The 25,322-nt window shown below is 39.3% G+C and overlaps 2 protein-coding genes across 6 annotated transcripts; one reads left to right on the top strand and one right to left on the bottom strand.

Annotated features, from left to right (window-relative positions):
• The first annotated feature begins 192 nt into the window (after nucleotides 1-192).
• Nucleotides 193-17,663, top strand: LOC306845843 (afadin- and alpha-actinin-binding protein-like). Of its 5 annotated transcripts, XM_079378823.1 has the most exons (14): nucleotides 235-372; nucleotides 4,467-4,624; nucleotides 6,045-6,211; nucleotides 9,729-9,929; nucleotides 10,447-10,557; nucleotides 11,274-11,409; nucleotides 11,582-11,657; nucleotides 11,741-11,921; nucleotides 12,004-12,151; nucleotides 13,374-13,510; nucleotides 14,154-14,327; nucleotides 15,143-15,260; nucleotides 15,391-15,529; nucleotides 16,829-17,663. In XM_079378823.1, the coding sequence occupies exons 2-14, from the start codon at nucleotides 4,579-4,581 to the stop codon at nucleotides 16,938-16,940; spliced, it is 1,746 nt and encodes a 581-aa protein (XP_079234949.1). In that variant the 5' UTR covers nucleotides 235-372; nucleotides 4,467-4,578; the 3' UTR covers nucleotides 16,941-17,663. The 5 variants fall into 5 exon arrangements, with proteins under 5 accessions (XP_079234952.1, XP_079234949.1, XP_079234953.1 ...); XM_079378826.1 differs by lacking the exon at nucleotides 9,729-9,929 and having other exon boundaries at nucleotides 193-372; nucleotides 16,829-17,655; XM_079378827.1 differs by lacking the exon at nucleotides 9,729-9,929 and having other exon boundaries at nucleotides 14,157-14,327; nucleotides 16,829-17,655.
• A 2,102-nt stretch (nucleotides 17,664-19,765) lies between these two features.
• Nucleotides 19,766-24,461, bottom strand: LOC306846467 (tubulin beta-2A chain-like). Its single transcript, XM_079379887.1, has 4 exons — nucleotides 24,377-24,461; nucleotides 23,979-24,087; nucleotides 23,175-23,285; nucleotides 19,766-21,104 (listed from the first exon to the last, which is right to left on the bottom strand). The coding sequence occupies exons 1-4, from the start codon at nucleotides 24,431-24,433 to the stop codon at nucleotides 20,032-20,034; spliced, it is 1,350 nt and encodes a 449-aa protein (XP_079236013.1). The 5' UTR covers nucleotides 24,434-24,461; the 3' UTR covers nucleotides 19,766-20,031.
• Nucleotides 24,462-25,322: the final 861 nt, after the last annotated feature.

Raw genomic sequence — 25,322 nt, 5'->3', positions numbered from 1 at the left:
TTAGTAAAAGACGATATAATATAACAAATAAATGTTTTAAAAAATCAAGTAAATTGAGAAATCAATAAAGTTTCTTTGTGTGTTTTATTGTTTTCAGTTAGTTGTCTGTAGGAAGGCGTTAAACACCTGTTGCGTGTTGTAACAGACAGGTAGGACGGTCCAGCCAATCAAATGGCGAGTTGCTGGTTGCTTGACAACAGGCTGGCCAATGAGAGTCGTGCTTGTTTATTTAGTAGCGCAGAGGTGCACTTCAAATCATCCAAGCATCGGCTGCGCTTCAGGTGAATGATACTCGCACAAACACACGGCATCTTTAAACACAGATCAGTCTGAAAAACCTCAGTTTGTTGGATCCGTGGAGCCGCGGCTGATGTAAGTCAACCTGTGTGTATGTCAGCATGAGTGTTTGTGTGTTAGCCGCTGTGTTAACGCTAAAGCTCCGGTCGCGTCTCTAATTGTCGTGTGCTGCCTACATAGACAGCGAGTCTAGGTGCGAGGAGACATGTTCAAATCCGCCTAAAAATGTAGTTGACTGAAAACAGACCCTCTGAATGCTAGGGAATGCGAATAAACTAATGTGTGTGAAATACATAACGTTAATGTTAGAACTGAGAATATTAGAATCAGATTTAACTTAGCAGTGATGGTAAAATCCTTCATATACAAATGTTCATTACTCACAGTGCACGTTTCTGCCATCTAGTGATACTCAATCCGACTGAATGTGGTTGCTTTGCTCTAATGTCATCTCGTTTTGAAGAAGTAACTTATATGTGTCTGAAAACAGGTGCATAATGTCAACATAGAGACTCAGCAGTTCTTAAAGTAATAATAAAACCGTGAGTATGTAGGCCAGACTCCATTTGTATTTTATATAATGTGTGTACATAAACTAAAACTTTTTTGAGATGTACTGGATTTGTGGGCTAATTAAAAATGTATTAATTGTACTCTTTTTGCAGTAAAACTGTTTAGTTTCCTGTATTGCTTCTGTAACTGTGCTGAGGTGATCAATTCTGGCCTTTGTTGAGGAACAGGATATTTGACATGTGCTATATGAGTAATGTTATCTAAGTTAATGCTCCACCCATCCATGAGCGCTCTTGTGAAATCAGAAGAATGCTGCTGACATGGAGATAATATCTACTCTCTCCCTAAGCATGCTAATAACTTCTTGATGAAACCGCTCTCCACCTCCCAAGCCTCTCAGAACAGAATGACCTTGACTACTGAAAGCAATGTTGTCTTTCATTTAACATCATAACAGGACCTGGAAACAAAGTACAGTTTAAAACATAAGGAAAAGAAACCGAGCATAGAGGGTTAATTAGTAACATATTAGTTCACACATCCATAAATCTGTATGCCAGAACAAACAGCATATAAAATCAAAAGCAAAGGAAAAATCAGGTCTAAAACATTTTGTGATCAGATCACTGAAACCACATACATGGGGTAGTCAGAAAATATATTTTTTATTATTTAAAAATGATAAAGATAATGAACTTGGTAATACACTTTTTTTATTTTATTATTAGAAACAGGCCAGGTGTATACATGGTCATTTAAATGTGCATTATAAGAATGCAAACAGTGGAATCAGAGTTCAAGCACAAAATGATGGGAAAAACCCTGTCAAAAAAGCTTAGAAATGCTAGAAATTAGCCTTTTTGTTACTGTGAAATTGATCTTAAATTTCACTAGAAGTGGCATCAAAAAGGTCTTAAAGTTTTAAATCTAACTACAAAACTTGCAGATACCCAGTGAAAATAACATGGTGTTTGCTAAGATAAGCATCTGTTAATTGCTTATATTTTTTCAAATAGGATTTTTCCAAACCCTGCCATTATGACCTCTCATGTTTTATTTTTGGATTAGTTTTGTCTCTCTGAAGAGGACAGTGGAGTATAGACAGGAAAGTAGGGCAAGAGAGGGAGTGGGGAATTGGGATCGGGACCACATCCTTGTTCACCAAACAATGTGTAAATTGAAACACATAATTCACCTTTATATATCTTAAATATTTTACTTTATGTATTTAAACTTCATATAGAATATATTTTGATAAATATGCATAATGGAAACTTGTCACAACAGTAAAAAAGTTAATCGAATGAATTTTACATAATTCAAGAAAAAAAAAATAGAGAGAGAATTTACAGATTGTACCTTGCAAATATCAATGGATTTGATGGTGTGGAATAAAAAGCGTATGAAAATGAATGAATGCAAATGATTTTTCCAGGAGGAAAAAGGGGCAATGTCTTGGGCCTTAGTCATAACTCCTTTGCTTAAAGCTGCAGTCCGTAAGTTTTGCCTCTTTGTCTCCATCTCTGTTTGAAAACCTGGAATTGCAGTTACTTGCGGTATTATCTTCATTGTGTGGGTTGTGCTCCGGCAAAGCTCAAGCGCGGCTGAATCTAATGTTTTGAGGTGAATGTGTAGCTATCAGTCACCGCACCAGTGTGGACATTTACTGTACTTCACGATCACAGATTGTAGCCTGTGTCTTGGAAATATGACCCAAATAAGAATTTTCACCAGATATTGTCATCTGAACAAGTAACAAGTCTACCATGTTTGTTCTGACCAACTGAGATAAAAAGCATTACCATAAATCGCGCTACCAATGTTGATTAAATCTAAAGATCGGTGCATTAGCTCATATCACATGTAACTGTGCAAATTATTATTGTTATACTTGAAAGTTTATTATTAATGTTAACAACATCAGCCTTGCGTGACTGAGTATAGTGTGTTAACGTGTAGATTTTAATTTCTGTACAGTCTAATCTAATTGTCATGTCGTTCCAATTTCATACCAAGAAATTATTTTAACCTAAAAAGCAAATTATGCTTCCTTCGAACTGGTTTTCTTTAAAATACAAATCTTGTGTAATCCCAGGCTATCTGTAATCAGAAACGCATTTAAAACTGGAATATAATTTAATTTCCTTCATACATCAGGCTGTCAGGAAGCTGAACTCCCTCCCGTCCTTGCCCCCCTCCCCTCTTTTACCCCATGCAACACTGAACACTGATACTACGACCCCACCCCCCACACACACACACACACACACTTAAAAACTATGACCAGCACCTGTCACTTGTGCAGCATTGGACTGATCACTACCTCATCCAGCATTGACCGCAAACTACCTCTTCGGATAGTCTGAGAAAAAGAAAGATCTATTCTGCCATGTGCCTTATGCCACTTTATCTATCTATCTTTATTTTTCTACAATGTCCTCATTTGTATAGTTGTATGTACATATGTTTAAACTGTATTATCTGTATTTGAGCGTGTTTAATGTTAACTGTATGCACCAAGGGTCTGAGAGTAACGCAATTTCAATTCTCTGTATGTATGCGCCGTACATGTGGAAGAATTGACAATAAAGCAGACTTGACTTGATGTGTTTCATAAACGCATAATATTTTCTAGATTACAATCAGCCATCAAAATGATACATTTAATTATTCTAGCTGCTGTGAGAAAAGGCTATATACGATCCTCCACCTGCAGGATCCTCACATGTGATAGCCTAGTAGCAGGGACAACTTCTTTGTTTACAGACTTGATGTAATGACGCAGTGCCATGCTCGAATTTCCTGCGAAAACCTACCCGTACCAGAAACATTAAAGTAAGGTGATAGTTTTGAACACTGGCTGCTTATGTACTTGCTCAAATATTGATTTTGGATAATTTTTAACCAGAAAAAAGTTATGGACTGCAGCTTTAACATAAAATATAATATAAAGCATTCTATTGACTATATCCTAGTGGGTTAAGAAAAATCATCTCATTTTCCTTTTGAATTTTATTTTATTATTATTATTATTTTTTTTTATATATATATGGCCATTGGCAGATACCTTTTGTTATTTTAAGCATAGTCACTTAATTTATCTTTATCACTTAAGTAAATGTATCTTGATTTGAAAATGTGTAGATAATTGCACTGCAAAACAACAAAAAAATATATGCAAGTAAAACATTTTTGCAGTGCACGTAATTTTTTTTTTTTATTATTGATTTTTTTAGGATCAAACTAATTTCATTTGTCATGTTAATTGCAGAGCTGATCGTCTACTTCACACTTGTGTTGTTGGTAGCATTCCTCAAAATATTTACTGTTTTTCGCAATTGGATGCATCCATGTTTTTTTCTGAATTCTGAACTGAATCTGTGAAGTCTTACCTTCTCTTGACAAGTGTCTGTGTGTGTCTGTACTTAACCAATGAAATGGGCTGTGGGGTGGGGTTTGCACTTAACTGGTTTGGGGGGGAAATGCACTTGTATAACACATCAATCCTCCTGTGCTTTATGCTTTTCTCGCTCTGCGATCTCCACCCCCTCCGTCCCCACTTCTTCTGGTAATCCTGCAGTGGGATTCCACGGCTGTTTAATCCGGCTTCACAGGCCTTCTGCTGTGTAATCCAGTGCGCCTGTCTTCTATTTCAGGAGCGATGGCCGAGTGCTAGCCTCTGTCTCTGGCCCAGCCACTTGTGTCCAGCCTTGCATCTCCTTTGGATGAGCGGGACACTGGAGAATCCCATTCCAGCTGAAGGTTGACATGGGAGATTGGGGGACTCCTACAATGATGCCAGATCCATCTCTCGGTGAGCTGCAAACATGGAAATGTTGTGTCTGGAACTTGAGTCGGCTTGATCTTGTTAAGAGACTGAGCTAATTTGAGCACGGTTTTAATTAATCTGTAAAGTGTTGCATTATATTGAAGCTAATTTATTAAATAATGTTTCTCCCTGTTCTCTTCGTTTTGTTTTGTAATATGTTGAAAGTGTAACAAAAGAATATATATATAATTTTTTTTTTTTTTTCATCTTTCCAAGCCTGTATGTTCTTACTTTTTTCCATGGACACAAAAGAGTAATTTCTGAAGAGTCTTCATGCCGCTGTTTTCCATGAAACAATCAGTTTATAGTGACCATATCTGCAAAACTTCTAATCTTAATAGATTTGTGTGTTAGATGTTGTTTTAAGTGGGGAAAAAAGCTTGGAAACATGATAGCATACTTATTGGGGAACATCATGAGGGTGAGTAAATAATGTCTGTTTTGGTTGTTTGTAGGGCTGCACGAAATTGGAAAACTTACATTGCAATATTTTGTTTTATTCACATTCATGAGACAGAAAGCTGGAACACTAAACCTCTGTGAACCAATAGCCTATACTGTTACACATCCATTTTCTTTCTCAATTATTTAATTTCACCTAAGACATAAGCAACTGTGTTCACAAGGATACTTGCAGAGACATGCATTTTGACATAATTTTGCACGTATGTGTCATTTACAGGCACAAATAGACGCAGAAGTGAACGGAATTCAGTGTTCGCGTGCATGAGAGTTCCCTGACAGTAAACATCGCAATATCCATGCTGAAACAATATATTGTGCAGCCCTAGTTGTTAGTGAACTATTATTTTTATTAGGTGCCGATCATTGAAGCACAGTCTCTTTCTTATTCTTGTCCTGCTCCACTAATACATCTGTTGCAGCCTGATGGACCATACATGGGGAAATTGAAATTTGGCACGCAGATAGAGGACAGTCTCCACTATTACCATAGCAAATTTGATATCTCTATCTAAAACCCTCCAGCACCACTAACAGGTCAAATCTGCACTCGTCGAGGCTAGTAATGTTTGAACCGTAAGGCCTAGAAACAAAATTCTTATTTTTTCCTGAACTTGTGCAAAGTTGAATGCAGAGAGTCAAAACTAGCATGGTTTAAATTTCAGACTAGATTTTCTGCCATTTTGAATTATCATGTTTGAAACCTAGTTTTTCAAACTTCTAGACTATTGTCTGATATTCACCACATTTCACACAGATCATCAGCAGACCATCTTGAAATCCTTAAACTTCAGACCATTTTCAAACTTTTCCTCAACTTAAACCCTCCCAGGTTAGCTGTTTTGCAGCTACACGACACCATGTTAAAACAGTCATGTGAGACATGTCTAGTTTCGACAGGCTTTAATAACAGGCTCTGCCTTTTCTTTTGTCTTCTATACAGACACCAAAGAGCTTTCCAGTATTTCTGGGATCAGCATGTCTCCCTCCAGGCAAAACCTGCACCATTCGCTGCATTCCACCATGGCTCTGCCCAAAACCTCTTACAGCATGTTAAGTGCTTTCTGCACTGAGGAGAACATATCGCAGTGCATCGCATATATCAATCAGGTACACTACAAGAGGAGTTGCTCACATGTTGGATATGATTGTCACAGGTTAAACTCTCAATCTTTCATCTGATTGGTGATAGAAAAATAAAGCAACATGGATAATGTAACTATTTAAATGGACTTAAATGTATGTTTTACTAGCATTAAACACAAAGCAAAGAGTGACGTTATTACAGCGTTTACTTTGTCCCCACAAGGGTCCATTTATTGGGGTCTTGCAAATGTAACATCAAACGAACAGCGCAAGTGGTGCTTCAGTCCCACTGAATACATTTGAGGGACAGGGCAGATGAACTTGTACCTTTAAGGCACCATAACTCTAGCTCTTAAGATTATTTAGAGTAATGTTACCTGTCTTCGAGTGAACCTATGGGAACACCCTCCAGGTGTGACGATTGTTTGAAGTTTAAATTACATTATATATGTCACAAATTGCTGTTAAAGTCCTCATGAAGTCCAAATTGCTAAACAACGGATATCAAAAGAGAGGACATGCCCCCATCAGACAATTGCCTTTTTCTTTGCAGTCTCTTGAGATTCTGTTCTGTTAGTTTTGCCACTTCACATCTCGGTCGATGTGTTGAACAACAATCTTTTTGTTCTTCAGCTGTAAAATTCCTGATGCCTCTCTGTTCATTTGGCAGAACATCTGCTGAATGTCTCTTGTTGGGTTCTGCAAACCATATAAAAGAGGTGCACTATTCAATTTTGGAATTACCCCCCTCATTGCTCACCACTAGGGCTGTCAATATTTAAATTTTTTTTTATTTTGAATATTCGTCAAATTTAAAATAAAAATCCAGATTTTTAGGTGTGCATCAGGCTGTCTTATCAGTGGCACACAAGATGCGATGACGATGTAATTGTCGTTGCATTTGATTGTTTTTCTTAGCCTATCCAGTTGAACCCACTAGATAAAGAGAACATAAATGCGTAGATGTTGTTTACGTCAAAACTGAAACCAAGCAGTTCACACAGAATGCATATTTATTGTATTTTCTAGAGAGACATCTATCACAGTTGCACTCATGTCTCGCACAACAGAGCCGCATGTTTAGAAAAGCCATGTAAAATTAATGTAAGTTCAACTTTTAAAAAAACCATGTTTATGGCAGTTTTTCCCCATCCCACTGCATCTCATGTTTTTAAATGGAAAAAGTACTCTGTGATTGGTTTTCGGTCCTTTTGTGTTAAATATGGTTTCGAATATAATTTGAATATTGATAATATTTGACAAAATTCAAATTAATTTTTTCAGCCATTTTGATAGCCCTATTCACCACAGAAGCTCAGGAAACTCATATTTTATGGCAGAAAATACACTCCCTGTTAGAAGATAGGCGCTGTAGAGAAAATGATTCCTCCCGAGAGGGAATCTGGTTTCTACATTCAGTATTTTCTAGTGCTGAAAAAGGATGGCGGTTTGTGCCTTTGGGCAAAGTCTGTCACTGCAAGGAGATGATAAATGTCTTGTGCAATTTTTTGAAAAACATCCAGTCTATTGAGTCTGGAAAGGTGATCATCTCATGTGGCACATAAATTACATGGAGGTGATGGTGGTTTTGTTATCCTCGAGCAATTTCCTTCCAGACATTAGAGACTGTCATGTGGTCATCAGGATGGTCAACATCAGTGGTATCTTAGGTAAAACCACTAGGGAGAATGCATTTATGCCCCGTTCCAAAGCTTCTGTTGCTGAGGGCGGTGCATCTCCCAGGTGGTTTGAATCTGGGAGCTGCTCTTTCTCAGTGTACAGGTTGAGGCCTGGAGAATGGAGTTCGCATCTTTAGACCGCTGGTCTGATTCAGCAGTGGTTTGACAGGGCAGTAGTGGATCTGCCCTGTTAGCTTTGAGCGAGACAGTTTCATTCTCTCTGTCTCCTCTATTGCCTCTGGGGATGGACACTTTGGCTTATGTGCTACCAATGATCCATCTGAGTGCTTTTCCACTAAGTCTGCTTTCGGCTGTTTTTATGAGGGTCTGGGAGGACAGAGTGCTGGTATCACCATTTTGGTCATATTGTTCTCAGATTTGGTGTCTCTCCTGGAGGAGCTTCTTTATGAGATCTGGGGAGCATTTCCCAAAAGCATTGTTGGCTATCTATGGTCGCAAGTTCCATGGAACTCTATTGGTAATGTTAGAACCTGCGACCATAGATGCTTTTGGTAAATGCTTGTCCACATACCCACACTTGCAGTCTTGCCCACTTGAGAGCGAAAAAATGCTCTGGAATGGTGTTTGAGGCTAAGTGTATCCTATGATGCATTGTGGTCTGCAAATAAATCGTGACTTTTTGCCGAGATCTCATGAGAGGTTATGGATACAGTTTCAGTGTAATAAAAATATTAATAATAATTAGATATTACAACAAATTGTTGCACATTTTATTGGTGCAAAAATGAGCATGTTAATTTTGTACAAGTACGTTTTATCACTTTATTAGAAGCACCACAATTACTAAATTGTGTCGTGCTACAGAGACTGAACAGATGCTTAGAAGTTTATTTTAAAATGCAAAGTATTGAGAATTAGCACAAAGCTCTGTAAACATTTGCAACAAGTGTGTCCCATCGGGTAATAAAAAGTTCTGCGCACACTTGTGGTCTTCATGCTCACTTGAACACTTGGGCCAAATACAGGAAATGCATCATGGAAGTAGACAAGTGGTCAAGTGCAAAAACCGCAAGTGAGTATTTGGACAAACCCTTACACTCTGAGGCTCAGGGCAGCATGTGGGATCCCTGGCAAGAAATGTGGAAACTACTGGTTAAGTCTTTGAATCGGGTTTTTTTTTTTTTTTTTTTTTTTGACCATGGGTAGTGGAGATACCCTCTACTAGGAGACTATATGCTTTTAAGTGTTGTTGTGTTTTTCTCTCATTGTGTATGAGTACTTAATACTCATACACACTCTCATTGTGTATGAGAGTGTATGAGTACTTTCACAGCCTCATACACTGGCAGACACTCTGTAGTATTACCCTGTAGTAACTCCTGGAAGGTGTTTGACCTAAAATGACATGCTTTAAAGCATATCAGTTGGGGATTTAGTTTTTAGGATATATGTCTGTAAATTAATTGTTCATTCGGACATTATCTGTGGGGTTTGCGGTCGTTCTGCACAAGATGAGTGCAAAATATATAAAAATGGCTAGGATGGTTGTGCCTACTTCACACTTCCGACACAAATAATTGAACTAACACCAAATATGACAGTTAAACGGGGTCCAGACTGGACAATGCAAGTTCTCTGACTTTGTACGTGCATGTCAGTTTGTATAGGAATTAAGTTTTGGATTAAATGTTAATTTAACTCAAATTAAAGTTGATGTCTTGACTGCTCCTGAGACGTGCTGTTTACTCTCATGACAACACCGTTGAATCAATCACACACATGAAGTTACTCTACTAATAAAATTTTAATATATACCATAAAACAATTTCATAACTTGTTAATAACTGAATTTTTCCTGAAATTGGCAAAGCAGATGATCTGTTTGTCTTGGTTGTCCTCAGGAGGTGTGTTCACTGGGCTTGACTGGAGTGAGTTTTGAGTCTAAATCGGGCAGTCTGAGCGCTGTGCCGGTTGTGAACCTGCTCTATGAAGTACTGCAGCTGCAGAGGAGAGCTCAGCATGCCCTACATGAGCTGGAGACACAGCAGCTGAAGAACGGCAGTGACTTCGAGCATCTGCAGCACAGCAACTGTAGACTCAAAGTACTCCGCTTTCTACATTTCCTCCAGACAAAACAATGGCTTGCAAATATTAAGGAATTTTCAAATGTGATTTCCAGGCCTGGAATAGTCAGGGAAATAAGTAAAATCTTCCTGTAAAAGTCTGGAAGATTTGTGTTGTGAATGAGTTTTTATGATTTCGATGATTGTTGTTGTTTTTTAAATAATGCCTTTTCACCGGATTTCACAAAGTTATGGTGTCTTGCTAAAGATGACTTGATTTTAAATGGTAGAAAATGCTACAAATATACAAATTTGTCACTGTTTCAGTTGCAGGCTGGAGTATGACTTGATTTATTTATTTGCTTTTACCAGTAACACATTCACCATTTGCTAAGTGAGATCTATTTTGCACAGTGCTGTATTGCTGAGTTTGCTAATTTATCCATAGAAGAGTGAAAGAGGAAAGTATTGTTAGTAATGTAGAATTTCTATGGCAAAAAAAAAAAAAAAGCCGCCTACTCTTAATTTGTACTACCGTTGTGTAATTGTGTCTCAGGATCAGCTGGACCACACCAGGAGAGAGAACTCAGGCCTGCATGAGGGTGAGCGACAGCTACAGCTGAAGATCAAAACCTTACAGAACTGCCTCAAGTCTGAGAAAGAGGAAGTAAGAGAAACTCAATTCACATGGTCCAACAACTGCACCCCATCATGTTGCCCTATAATGCCCTTTTGGTCCAGCATTTTCTTTCAGCTAAACTACAATTTTGATTCTCAAACCCAAAGTTTGAAATGTAAAATGCAAAAAAGCAATGTATTTTTCACCATTTGTGCCCACTGTGTCTGCGTTTAACCTGGCTAACCTAAAACGAGCCCTGTGTCACTCCTTTCTGAAGTTGTGGGTTATGACACTTCTTTGACTTTTTTTTTTTTACCACTTTATGTTAACAAATGTAATTACATAGGTATTTTTAAAAATATAAGTACAATGTAAAAGCATGCATGTACACAATAAGTGCATTGTATCAAATGATTAATTTAAATGTAAGTACATAGTACTTAAGACCACCTAATATAAAGTGGGACCGAAAACTGCTATGCATATTGGCTGACCATACTTTGGATAAAGTAAAGCGCATCTTAAATATGAACCTGCAAGAAGATATTTTGAAGAATGTGGGTAACCAACCAGTTGCTGGTAGCCATTGACTTCCATAGCACTGATGAAAATTGTTTGTAAACCATCCCTTCAATACCTGCTGAAAACAGATGATTTTACCTTTTACATGACCATGCACTGACTTTAGTGTAGGCTACTGTGTCTATATCCTGCATAGCAATCATACAGCACCCTTACTTCTATGTGTTATTAATATGGTGCAGGTACAGAAACTGCAGAACATCATCTCTAGTCGTGCCACGCAGTACAACCACGACACCAAGCGCAAAGAGAGAGAGTGCACCAAACTAAAGGAGCGTCTCAACCAGCTGCTCATGGACAAGAGAGACAAGAAACTCTGTGAGAGCTTGCATTTCTGTCAACCTTTACATGGCTTTAATATAGTGAAGCAGCCAGATGTCAATTTTATTATTTTAGTTTCCTTTTTAGACTGCAAACATTCACAATTCACATAATCCAGAAAGATTTGAAGTTCACAGTTTTTCTATATTCTGTTTTCATTTGTGTTCAGCCATTGAAATCTCAAACCATGTGGGCAGGTCAGATGGCAAGAGAGGTCTCTGGAAGACGTGCAAGATGGAGGCCAGGTAACCTCCTGTGCTCAATTGACATGGCATTTGTATTTCTCACAGTGAAACGCAACGTAAAACATTTGCTCTTGTGTTGTCAGACATGAGGGTGAGATGTACAGGGCTCTGCTGGGTGATTATGAGACGCGGCAGAGATCTCTGATGATGGAGAACTCTGAGCTTAAGAAAGTGTTGCAGCACATGAAGAAGGACATGATCACCATTCTGAGCCCAAAGAAACCCTGCGTCAGAACCGAGCCAGCAGATGATAGCCTGGAGCAGGTCAGAAGTCTCCTCGCACACACTATGAACAATGTGTAATTGACGGTTTTTATTTTTGGATGAACTATCCGTTTATCATCAGGCTGTCTCTGAGGGTGAGGAGGAGATGGGTGACTCCAGCAGAGAGACTCTGGAGCAGTCGTGTGAACAGGCCCGCGAGCAGCTCACCAACAGCATCCGCCTGCAGTGGAGGAAGCTCAAGAGCCACATGGAGAGACTCGACAGCCAAGGTACAACGTGTGGCTGTTGCTTTCCTTAAATGCATTTTCAGATCTATAAATGTTTCTGGAGTAAATGGCCAAAATAAACCAGTGCAACTACAATAATTGCCTCCGGGGACAAAATACTTTGCAGTGCTGTAGCTTTCAATACAACATATTGAGAAAAACCAGAAGCACGGTGAGAATAATTAAAGGTGCTGTATGTAAGTGTTTGACTCCACTAAAGCATAAAAATACCAAAATATGTTTGCAGATATTTAAGAAACCTGCTAAGTTAACATACTTGTTTATCTGAAAAACAATGCTACAGTCAGTTATTCTCCTTTGAAAATGTGCGTTCCGGGCAGGAATGTCGGTCTCTGTTTTGGTTTGTGAAACCCACCCACTGCTAGTTTACCCAATTGCATTTTGGCACCCCGGGTTGCTAGTTGGTGGAGAAAACGGCGCATTTCATGTCATTCATCGTCATGTGCACTCGTTCCTGTTGGTGTCGTTAATCTGGCAACCTCAAGTCTGAGGAGCAGGGGCCGGGTGAAAAAACCCCCTCTCCAATATTTTGAATTTGGGCTGCAATACCTAGTTCAACTGCTAGGTCAATCCTACATACAGCACCTTTAAGAAGAGGTCTGTTGTAAAATGAAAACCTTCTCATTCAGTCGCTCAGACACTTCATTACAAATAAACTTCAACTGGTATAATCTTTTATTGGTATATGCGTGATTTAGTTTTTGGAGGAGATACTGGGCAGTATCGCTCTTATGATTGGACAGACGTCAGTTGTAATGAGCAAATGTCCTTGATTTACATATGCATATGTAAGAGGAAAATTGTGACACGGTGATTTCAAATCATAATGTAACATTCGGTTTTCATGTGATTTTTAAAATATTAATTCAGTTGACAATGTTTTATGCTGCCATTTGATTACACCACAAAATTATATTTAATATTATTGTAAAAAATGTTTATGAATTCAGTTGATTAGACTTAATTTTGGTTGTTAAAATGTAATTAAATCATGAATTGGAATCCAGAAAAATTAAAACAAATTTGAATTTGAGAAAAAATAGGGTGTGTGTGTGTGTGTGTGTGTGTATATACACACACACACACACACACACATACATATATATATATATATATATATATATATATATATATATATATATATATATATATATATATATATATATATATGTATGTAAGTGATCACTGCTTGTTTGTGTTGCAGCTTCACTGGTGGCGTGTCAGGAGCGCGAGGGAGAGGAGGCGATGTCCAGAAAGGAGCACGAGGAGGAGATGCAGCGGATGAGAATGGAGTTACAGCAGTGTAAAGAGTTCATCCACATGCAGCAGCATCTTTTACAGGTCAGTGTCTGTTCACACTAATATACAGTAGAGGACAAAGTATACTTCACATCACTTCCAATATCAGATTCTGTCAATGGACCCAAAGAGGCTGTCAGTGTATTGCCTTATGTGTGATGATTTATGGATCCTTTGTGTGCAAGCATATCCAATTCAGTGTCTCTGGTCCCTGGCCAAAACATAGATCATATAGTGCGTTTGCACTTGCCCCAAATCAGGGTTTCTGCAGGTTTTAAAGTCTTAATTTGCCCTTCCACATTAAAGCCTGAAAAAGTCTTAAATCAGAGCACAAAGTTTTACGTTTTCTTTGTATTCTTGTCTTTTCTCCCAATATAAATGTCCAAAAACCTTAAATCAAGATGCATTTTGCATTTGAGATGCAAACTGAAGATATGAAGTCTTGTCAATTGAGAAATTAAGCGAAATGTCAACCGGCTATATACACTTGTTTCACCTTGCATTGCATAAATTCACTGCATTTTGATCAGTTTCTCAGAAAACGAGACCTCTTACGTAATTTTTGCATGGTGATTTAAGAATCTTTAGACTTTGTCACTGGAAAACAATGTAAAAATACTGCGGAAGAACATCAATATTTGTAGTGTATGGCTGTATTGAGTCTGGTTGCGGTGTGTGTTTGCAGCAGCAGCTGAGCTCGCCGTGCGATGAGGAGACGGCAGCTCTGCTGAACGACTGCTACACGCTGGAGGAGAAAGAGCGCCTCAAAGAGGAGTGGAGACTCTTCAATGAGCAGAAGAGGAACTTTGAGCGAGAGAGGAAGAATTTCACTGAAGCCGCTATTCGTCTGGGACACGAGGTACTGAATACATACAAATACATTTATTACAATTAACAGGAAAGGAGGCGTGAATATAGAAATCAAATTTTCCTTGACTGGTTTCGAGAGACTCTTGTATGGCAGATGGAATGGGATGAATGCCACAGAAATAAGTACATCTAAAAAATTACTCATTTCAAATCCAAGTATGATCAAGTTGCCATTTAAGTCATACGAGACTTACAAGACCCAAAGCTATTTATTAAAAGGTGAACCACCAGCATCATGCCTTCCTTGTCAAACTACAATGTCTGTTAAACGGGACTGGACTTAGTTTTTTATGTTCAGAGATGGGTTTAGCTGATGTATTTTAAAGAATCACTTGAATGTATTTTAGAATTTTTGTCTAATATTAATCTTAAATATCTTTTTTTATACATGTATTTTTTTTTTGGTCATTTGCCTGACTTGTTGTTTATCTGTTTTTGCCTAAAGAGAGCCTTGCGGCTGATATGGCCTAAATAAATAAATAAGCAAACTAACTCGCTCAATATCTGAGTAAAACATCTGTTCATGTTCAAGTCCATAGCTTCTTCTAACCACAAACTGCTGACATGTTTACCTGTTGCAGTGTGTCAGTGCTGTTTGCATGCCAAAGACACTGACACAATAAAAACACGCCACCCGAGGAAAAAAAATAAGCCAATTAAACCATGGTCGGGGATCATTTTTGGCCCTCCAACACTATACCTTTTTGGTTACAGAAATGTTTGTGCATCATTCTGCTGTTTTTAACTCAAGCAGATGTTCTTTGTGGACGGCCCCTAACTCCTGTTAGTTTCTTCCGTCTTTAGAGGAAAACATTTGAAGAAGATCGAGCTGCATGGCTGAAGACCCAGTTTTTGAACATGACTCCATTTGTAGACCGTAAAAGACCTGCATTGTCTGAACCTCACAGTGTATCATCAGTCGGTGAGTGTCCCTGAGACCCTACAAAACAGTGGATCAGTGGATTGATTCTGTGAAATGCATTGCTTTTCTGTTTGTGAAACTCTTCATTTATTTCGTGGTTGAAGTTCACAGTTCGTGTGTGTATCTCTAGGCACAGAACCCGAGCCCAAACTGCAGTCCACTCCACCGCTCGTAACCAAGTCCCTGTTCTCCACCCCTAAAGCTGCCCCGGTGAAGATGCCCTCCACTGCTGATCTCTACCGCATGCTGCACCTCGTACCAGACAGCAGGTACTCTCACGTGCCACAAATCATTCAAAAATGGAAATTCTGTCATGTATTTACCCTTACATCGTTCCAACCCTTCATACAGGTCGTTTACCTCATAACAAGGTAAAAGACCACAGTTGTCAAGCTCCAAAAATGAGGACAAACACGGGGTTAAAAGCACCATGGAAATGATACATAAGTCTGCTGTGCTACATTCAGTCTTTTGAAGCCAAAGCACCCGTCTCATTGGGCATGAAGACTTTATTATTTTAGTATCATTGAGAGATCAACATTTTGAATTTTTTTTTTTTCTGATTTCATTATAATTTTAAAGTTTTAGTAATTTTGTTTTTGTTATTCTTTAAAAGTCTATATAGGTTTTATTAATTTTCTGTTTCACTATTGGTTTTAGGCATTTTAGTACATGAAGTTAAAATTAAATGAAAAAACAAGTTTTTTTTTATTTGATTTTCAGTTCCTGTTAAATTTCAAGAGCAAAATTCTGTTTTTAGTTTTAATATAACCCTGCTCTCCACTGATAAAACGCTTCTTTACAGCAAAATTATATGCAATATGTAAAACTGAAAGTTTTCCTTGATTCAGGATTTCGAGTTCAATGAGTAAAATCATGTAAATCATGATTCTTTTGACAAATGATTAATCTGTCCGTTTTCTTTAGATTAATTGGAGAAAATTAAATGTCTAACTAATATGGTTGTAATTTGAATGTATGCTATGCTATACATCATGTGCAAAAAAAAAAAAATAAGTTTCATAATATGAAATAAATATTCACAAAATCACAGCAGGACACTTTAAATCACCGAATTTTAGATAAATTGATAACTGGAGGATGTTCTTCTGGCAATCTTTCCTGTATGGTGTGTTTTATAATCCCATTACAGTTACTGTGGTGTGTGTGTGTGTGTGTGTGAATGCACTTTGGATAAGAGTGTCTACCAAATGCATGAATGCACTGTAATCTAGTCTAATGGACATTGAGGAATTCTGTGCTCTTTACTGACATCTGTGGTTGCAACATAGTTACTTGAGGAACATGATGTCAGATGTGCTTTGGCACTGCATGGATGAATGTGGTTTGAGGTTTACCCATGATTTGCCTTTGATTACACCATTAGAGCAGATTTAGCTACACCAGGAGTCACTGATACGGAGACAGTCCTAGAAATGCATACAGGAGAATCATGTTGTCTGAGCAAATAATTAGCATATCTGAATACCACTATAACCCACATGACATCGTAGCTGGATATTCTTTTCTGTGTTAATGGAGCTGACATTTGTTTTCTGTCTCTCCAGAGGCCATGGGAAATGTCTGAGCGGTGAGATATTGACAAAGTCACGGTTGCGTAATTGCTCTACAGACTGCAGTGTCATCTCATCGGCCAGAGACGAGAACAGCCCCATCTGATGGCATGTCAGTATTACACTGCAGAACAGACACTCCATTGTTCGAGCTGTCGTGATAGTAAGAGTCTTCCGCTCATCCCCATCACAGCATGACCAACCAGCTGCTCCTTTACCTCCTCATTGGATTTGCTGTGTTGTCCCTCTAGGGATTTAGTGTTGAATAAAACAGATTGTGTGTTTTGCTGGATCAAATTGATCTCAAGGACAATCATTTGCATTTGCCACCATTGAATCTCATAAATATGTAAAGTGGCCAATGTGCATTGTGTAGTAGTAATGATGAGGTCATTTTAAAATATAGCATAAATCAGGTTGTGTGAGCTGTAAATGTTACATTAATTCATTGAGCACTTTTAAGAGGAGAGCTGTTTAATGTAGCTTTTAAATACTAATATAATTTGATATTTTGATTTGCCATTATTGTTGCAAAAACAGACTTATTTTGGGTTGGGTTTCACATTTAGTTTTGTACTTCTATTATAATTTAGTGATGCTAAGTACTATGTATTGATCACATCATTTTTTTTTAATGCAAGACAAGGAATAGGTTTTTTTCCCACTTGAATGCTGAATATTTATATTGTAAAATCAAGAATGTCTTTGATAGAATTACTTTTAGAACACGTTTACACATTTAAAGATCAATTTCTTTAAATCAGTGCAATAAAGTTTGAAATATATTAAAATAAAGATCTATTTGTGTTTTTAAAGTTGGCATGAAATCATAATTGACCCTATTTTTTTCTGTAACGAATGTTACTTGTCTTCCTATGATATGACTCCCTTCTCTCTGCTGACATATGGAAGGCCACATAGCAGTTGAGCCAGTCACAATCAGATGTATGATGCTTACTTTGCACAATCCAGTCAACAATTGGTGGACAAAATGCCAACAAAATTCCCTTGTTGACTATGTAAATGATACACTTAATGACTGAGGATCACACACTATCAGACTTTCAAGTTGCTCTGAACACAACAAAATCACACAGAAACATGTGCCTCATTTCTAAAATATGCATGGCAAATTAAAACAATATGCATTCTAAATTGTATAAAAATACCAAACATGTCTAGGTGGAATCCTAGCTTGAAGTCGAATCGGTGTTTGTGACCACCTTACACTGTAATTTTCTGCAAAAGTGTTGACTTCGAGTGACCAAAATCTCCTAACTGTCTCTACCATCTGGTCTTCCAGACTGTAAATCTGGGCAAACGTTGTGTAGTGCATTCCAAGCTTAAGTTGTTTGACTAGGATATTTCATAATATGGTAGTAATGTCAGGGGGAGAAGGCTGAATATTTACTGTATTAACCAGGAGTGTCCAATCCTGCTCCTGGAGGGCCAACGTCCTGGAGGTTAGCCAAAACCTACCCAAAGTTTCTAGTGAGTCTTAAGACCTTGATTAACTGGTTCAGGAGTGTTCAGTTAAGGTTAGAGCTAAACTCTACAGTATAGTGGCCCTCCAGGAACCGGTTTGGACACCCCTGGTATAAAGGTATTAAGAGGTAGCCACTAACAATACATGTAAACACGAACGCCTTAAAGGGTTAGTTCACTCAAAAATGAAAATTCTGTCATTACCCTCATGTCGTTCCAAACCCATAAGACCTTCGTTCATCTTCGGAACACAAATTAAGATATTTTTGATGAAATGCGAGAGCTCTCTGAACTGAAAAGTTCCCAGGAAGTCAGAAACGTAGCAAGGACGTTGGTAAAATAGTCTGTTCAACAGTGGTTCAACCATAATTTTACGAAGCTACGAGAATACTTTTTGTGCGCAAAGAAAACAACATAATTTATTCAACAATTCTTCTCAAGTTACTGTCTTCCACCATTTTGAAGAGTATCCCAGAACGTAATCAATGTAATCAGCGCTGTTTACGTTCAGCATGAGTGCTTTCTACAGAACGTAAACAATGCTGATTCTGTTCTGGGGTACTCTCCAAAATGGTGGAAGACAGTAGCTTCGTAAAATTACGGTTGAACCACTGATGACTATTATACCGATGTCCTTGCTACGTATCTGGACGTATTTTCTGCGCTCAGATTTGATCAAAAATATCTTAATTTGTGTTCTGAAGGTCTTACGGGTTTGGAAAAACATGAGGGTGAGAATTTAAATTTTTTGGTGAACTAACCCTTTAAGTGGCTTTCTTGAATTGAGCTATTTTTACACTAAGGTTACCAGACGTGCCACTTTCTGGGCATTATTTCACACTCTTGCTGCGGGTTAAAGCAGTCACCCCAAGAATGCTATTCCTGACGGAAGGGAAACCCACAGAAAAATGTGATTGGTCTAGTTTTGAATGGCAATTGGGATGGTTTCGCTGACCTGACAACCCAGCTTTCTTGTGTGTATGTTTTAAGAAAGGTTTCCCATTAGCCTCCCTCCATCTGCCATTGGTTGACAAACTGGTAGTTTCTCCCCCAAACTTATGCCATTGGTGAGTTGGGATCCTCAAACAGCAGTGTTGTGACAGTCACAGCGTAAAAAATGTAGGGCAGGGGGTCTCAACTCTGGCCATTGAGGTCCATTTTACTGCTGAGTTTAGCTGTAACCTTCAAACTCAAACTCACCCATCAGTAACTTTCTAGAAATCCTGAAGAACTTGTTCAGATGTGTTTGATTTAGGTTGGAGCTACACTCTGCAAGAAAGTGGACCTCGAGAGAGTTGAGAACCCCTGCTTTAGGCGAATCAACCTATGAATGGCTTACTTATAGTCATCCGACTAAAGGTCAGAATTTTTATTTTTTCTGATTGAGTTTAATGAATGAATGTATGTGTAAAATTGAATCGAACCATTTTGACAGTAGACTAATTTATAATAGTGACCACTTTATTTTATTTGGCAACTGCAGATTGAAGCATATGTTGCAAAACACGTCTTAATGTACCCTTTGTTCCCCAAGATGGATTGATCACTGTTCACTGAATGACTGTTAACTTGTACCTTTCCTGAACATCAATTAAACACAGTAGCACCTTTTGAATTATGGCGTAGCGGCACTGTTTGCGTTGCTATGGAAATTTTCAGATCAACTAAAAGCAATGGTTTTGAAAACTACATCTACTTGGCTATCAGCTGTCTCAATGGCGAGCGTCCTCCTCGTCTTCAAGATCGTCCTCCTCATACTCGCCCACTTCGTCAGCAGTGGCATCTTGGTACTGCTGGTACTCGGAGACCAGGTCATTCATATTGCTTTCTGCCTCTGTGAACTCCATCTCATCCATTCCCTCGCCAGTGTACCAGTGCAAGAAAGCCTTGCGTCTGAACATGGCGGTGAACTGCTCTGAAATCCTGCGGAACAGCTCTTGAATGGCTGTGCTGTTGCCGATGAACGTGGCAGACATTTTGAGCCCACGTGGCGGGATGTCGCAGACTGCCGTCTTGACATTATTTGGGATCCATTCAACAAAATAGCTGCTGTTCTTGTTCTGGACGCTCAGCATCTGCTCGTCCACCTCCTTCATGGACATGCGGCCACGGAAGATGGCTGCCACGGTGAGGTAGCGGCCATGTCGCGGGTCACAGGCTGCCATCATGTTCTTGGCATCAAACATCTGCTGCGTAAGCTCTGGAACTGAAAGAGCGCGGTACTGCTGGCTACCCCGACTTGTCAGGGGCGCAAATCCGGGCATGAAGAAGTGGAGGCGAGGGAAGGGCACCATGTTGACTGCCAGCTTGCGGAGGTCGGCGTTAAGTTGACCTGGGAATCGCAGACAGGTGGTGACTCCGCTCATGGTTGCTGAAACAAGGTGGTTCAAGTCGCCGTAAGTAGGCGTGGTTAGTTTAAGTGTGCGGAAGCAAATGTCGTAGAGTGCTTCGTTGTCAATGCTGAAGGTCTCGTCGGTGTTCTCCACCAGTTGGTGCACAGAGAGCGTAGCATTGTAGGGCTCCACCACTGTGTCCGACACTTTGGGGGAAGGCATGACGCTGAAAGTGTTCATGATACGGTCAGGGTACTCCTCACGGATCTTGCTGATGAGGAGGGTGCCCATCCCAGAACCAGTGCCTCCACCCAGGGAGTGCGTGAGCTGGAAGCCCTGCAGGCAGTCACAGTTCTCGGACTCCTTGCGTACCACATCCAGAACGGAGTCTACTAGCTCTGCTCCCTCTGTGTAGTGGCCTTTGGCCCAATTGTTCCCAGCTCCACTTTGACCTGAAAGAAAGCCCACGTGCCCCAGTTTAAACACAGAGGTTGATTAAAATGAACAACTCCGGCTAGTTGGAGGAGCAGGAGGGTTAGTTTCATTCAAGGATCTCCAACCCTGCTCCTGGAGAGTTACCTTCCAGCAAATTTCAGTTCCAACCCCAACCAAACACCACCTGTACCACAAGGTGGTGGTACAGGTGGTGGTACAGAATCAAGGTGTTCAGGGTTACTTGATAATTACAGTCAGGTGTGTTGGAGTAGTGTTGGAACTGAAGTCTGCAGTATGGTAACTCTCAGGCCCTGTCCACACGAACGCAGTTATTTTCAAAACAGCAGCTTTTTCTATGCGGTTTGGCGGTTTGTTCTCATGCAAACGCTGCACCAGGTCACTGAAACCGAACATTTTTGAAAATTCCTGCTAGGGTGAAGATTTTCACAAACTCCGGTTGCAGTGTTATCGTGCAGACAGCGAAACAGTAGTTTTTTGGCTTGTGATGTCAGAGCCTCCGCTGTTATCTCCGCCTACTGGAAACTTTTTCAGGATTCTGATTGGCCAACATGACTTTAAGGTTGAGATTATATCGCTCCCTGTTGGTTTGGCATGCTCTTGACATGCTTCAAAGCATGCGTTTGCGTTTTCATGTGGATGGAGATTTTTTTAAAAATGGAAGAAGGAAAACTCTGTTTATAAAAATACCCATGTACATGTGGACATGACCTCAGGCTACATCCACACAAAGCCAGAGCGTCTCAAGAATTATCTGCGTACACACGAAACCAGGAAACCAACACAAAACGATGTAGTATACATGCCAGAACAGTATGTGGCGCTGTAATTCTGCCACAGAGATACACTAAAAACGGAGAGAAAGGCTTGAACTATGCGCATAAACCTTGCACGCGGTATACAAACGAACATGGAACAATACATTTATTAAACTGTGTTAATGTTAGTTAATAAAAAGACAATCGTTCAGTGTTTGTTCATGTTGTTGTTATTGTTATGTGACATAGCGGTGTCTGACTAGGGTCGAGACGTGGGGTGATAACATCATCGTTTCACAAAATATACAGATTGGCTGTACACACGAGGGTGTCGTTTTCAGATTTATCCAATCTGGGACCCGGTTTCAAAAAATAGCGGTTTCACGCTCCCAAAATGCCGGATCCATCTGGAAGAAACGGCGATACCATACTAAATTTTTACGTATACAGCTAAACACGTCTCCGTGTGGACGGGGCCTCAGTTGGAGATCTCTGGTTTAGTGTTTCCCAACCCTGTTCCTGGAGGCACAACAAAACTACAAATTTTCAAACTTTTCCTAATCAAATACACCTGATTCCACTCATCAGCTTGTTAGTCGAGACTTCAAGACCTAAAATGAAGGGTCAGATAAAGATAACAAAATGCATACAGTTGGTGTGCCTCCAGAAAAAGAGTTGGGAATCCCTGGGTTAGTTGAATTATCATTTACTCATCCTAGTTTTGCTCTAAAGCTATATGACATTTCTCTCTGTGGAACACAACATTTTCTACAGAGTACGGTTTTTCATTATGGGGATGGGTGTGGGACTTAAGTCTTTGAAAGTATACTTAACTGACAGTATGTGTGGATGGACGCATTCAGTGCATGCACACTATCTAGTGGATCCTTCAATTTGACTACTCAATTACTAGCACGTGCTGTTGTTTGTGCATGAGTCCACGAAATAGACAGAAAAATCATGCTGCATTGCTGATGTGGGCAAGATGCTTTTTTTTTTTTTTCTTATACATGTGCAATATTGGGATTGAATGCAAGCATGACTGAGGGTTTAGAGCAACGGCAGTGTAGAATTTTCAGCGAATAAAAAGCAAACTAGTCTGTTTCTCATTTTGTGCTTTTCTAAAGCTTTAGAAGATATGGAATATTGCACACAAATTTTATTGGCTGCTTTTATGGTGCTTTTTCATCACTTTAAGCCCAGTTTATTATTTTATAGACAACAAAGGAAGGAGATTTATAGTTTAAAGTCTTCGGCCTCTTGTATTTGTACAGGATTAATAATGGGATTATTAATTTGTAATAAACATACCAAACACAAAATTATCTGGCCTGAAGATTTGTCCAAATGGGCCAGAGCGGACCGAGTCCATGGTGCCAGGCTCCAGGTCCACCAGGATGGCACGCGGGACATATTTGCCTCCTGTGAAATAAAATAGGTTTGGTGTAAACATCCAAAGGTTGAAACATCCAATCTAAAAAAAAACAGATTCGGTTTCATATCAATGAATTAGATTTTACAGTTGGTGCATCTAATACATATAACTAATTATAAATGAACTTAAAGAATGCATAATTTATTTCCTTACTACTTTGGTATGATGTCTGTGTAGTAAATGCTGACCCTCTTTAAATAAATGCAATATCATCCATCTCCCCTGCCCTGCTCCACCCTTTTGAGGACAACAGCAGCTACAGATAAACGGGTTTCTCTACAACCATAAAAGCACATCTGGGTTTTTCTGAATGATTGTGCTAATATCCCACAATATTAATGCATTCACGTAGGGTGATGACAGATTGATGTTTAAAACCACAGAAATGCAAGTCAAATTTGTCATCTTTTAAGCAAACCGTGAACAAAAAGATGGGCAGTAATTAAGACGGGTGAAACCTAAACCAATCGAAAATCTGTAATGGAGCCTGTAAGAAGGCGGTCAGATGGGCCTCGCCTCTGTTATAGTCAATAACTGACAGCTGCGGTCTATAGTCAGGGGAGCAGAGCTGGCAAAACCATGACATCATAAATGCATACAGTATATCTCATCAAAAACTGACCGGCACATCAAAATACTCAATGCAAATACAGATTAACATCAATGACTCAACTGCTTACCAGATGCCTCATTGTAATAAACATTTATCCTCTCCAGCTGCAGATCACTGTCACCTTGATAACTGCCTGTGGGGTCTATTCCGTGTTCATCACTGATCACCTCCCAAAACTGAAATGCACAAAATCTCTTACAACATAATGCTGAATACATCATGTCCATTCACATTGGTTACTCAATGATGCAGCAGTTTTCCCATTTGAGTCCTGCACAGAGCCACTGCAGACCCTCACCACACCCATTCAGATCAGATGCCACATAAAACACAAGCACTTAAAGGATTTTCGTGCAATTTATAGCAAAGCGATTCGTAAAACGCTTTCCATTCTTTATTTTACAATAAAAATGTAAGATACTGCGTCCACGTGTACTAAAGCTTATGTGATGTATATAATCTTACCTTGGCACCGATCTGGTTGCCGCACTGTCCGGCCTGAAGATGAACGATTTCCCTCATTGTGCTGCTGTGTGTTAGGATGCGGTGTGTCTGCAGCTGATGCGGCTCGGATCTCCTCTCCTCTTCTCCTGTCTCTCGCCGGCAGCCAATCACGAGTCGCGGGTTTGACGCAGTGGGCGACGTGCTGCAGCATCGCCTGTTCTTCCGTCACAAAGCTGACTCTGCGTTTACGTGAAAACGCCAGAAAACACACACATCTGCCACAAAATGTTGATTAAGTTGATGTATAAATTAGTTGTAATCCTAGTTTTGTCTCTATTTCATATTCCAAACTAATAGTTATTTATTGACTCCCGCATCTTTCCTGCAGAGGGCAGCGAGACTCTATAGGGCGACTGCGGGTGAGGCGTGATAAATATATATACAAAATAAACATGAAAACAAAGTCATTTATCATAACTTTTATAACTGACTATAACTGTAGCTTACATGCTCAGTCACGCGGTTAAGACCGTGGTTACCATTTGAAGTCATTTAGTGCTCAGTGCGGCCCTTATTAAAGATTCCGAGAAGGGGTTTAAATCGATTGCTCTAAATGAGTTATTTTACTCTCCATCGGCCAAAAAACAAACCTCCACATTTTGATTATGTACAATGCTCAACAGGAGGTGATGAAATTACAAAAAAACTGAATAAAACGGTCAAACATGGAATAAAGTGTAAATATCTAAAAAGAAAACTCTGTGTTGCTATGGCTAATTTCATTACTAGCATTTAATGTGAGAAATATTTAAATTTATTTTCAGATATTTTGCATAATTTGATTTAGGGAATTTGTGGCCTAATGGTTAGAGAGTCGGACTCGTAATCCAAAGGTTGTTGGTTTGAGTCTCGGGCCGGCAGGGATTGTAGGTGGGGGGAGTGAATGTCCAGCACTCTCTCCACCCTC

The sequence above is a fragment of the Barbus barbus genome (assembly GCF_936440315.1).
Source record: "Barbus barbus genome assembly, chromosome: 26".
Lineage (NCBI taxonomy): Eukaryota > Metazoa > Chordata > Actinopteri > Cypriniformes > Cyprinidae > Barbus > Barbus barbus.
This window is presented reverse-complemented; position numbering and strand designations above follow the sequence as displayed.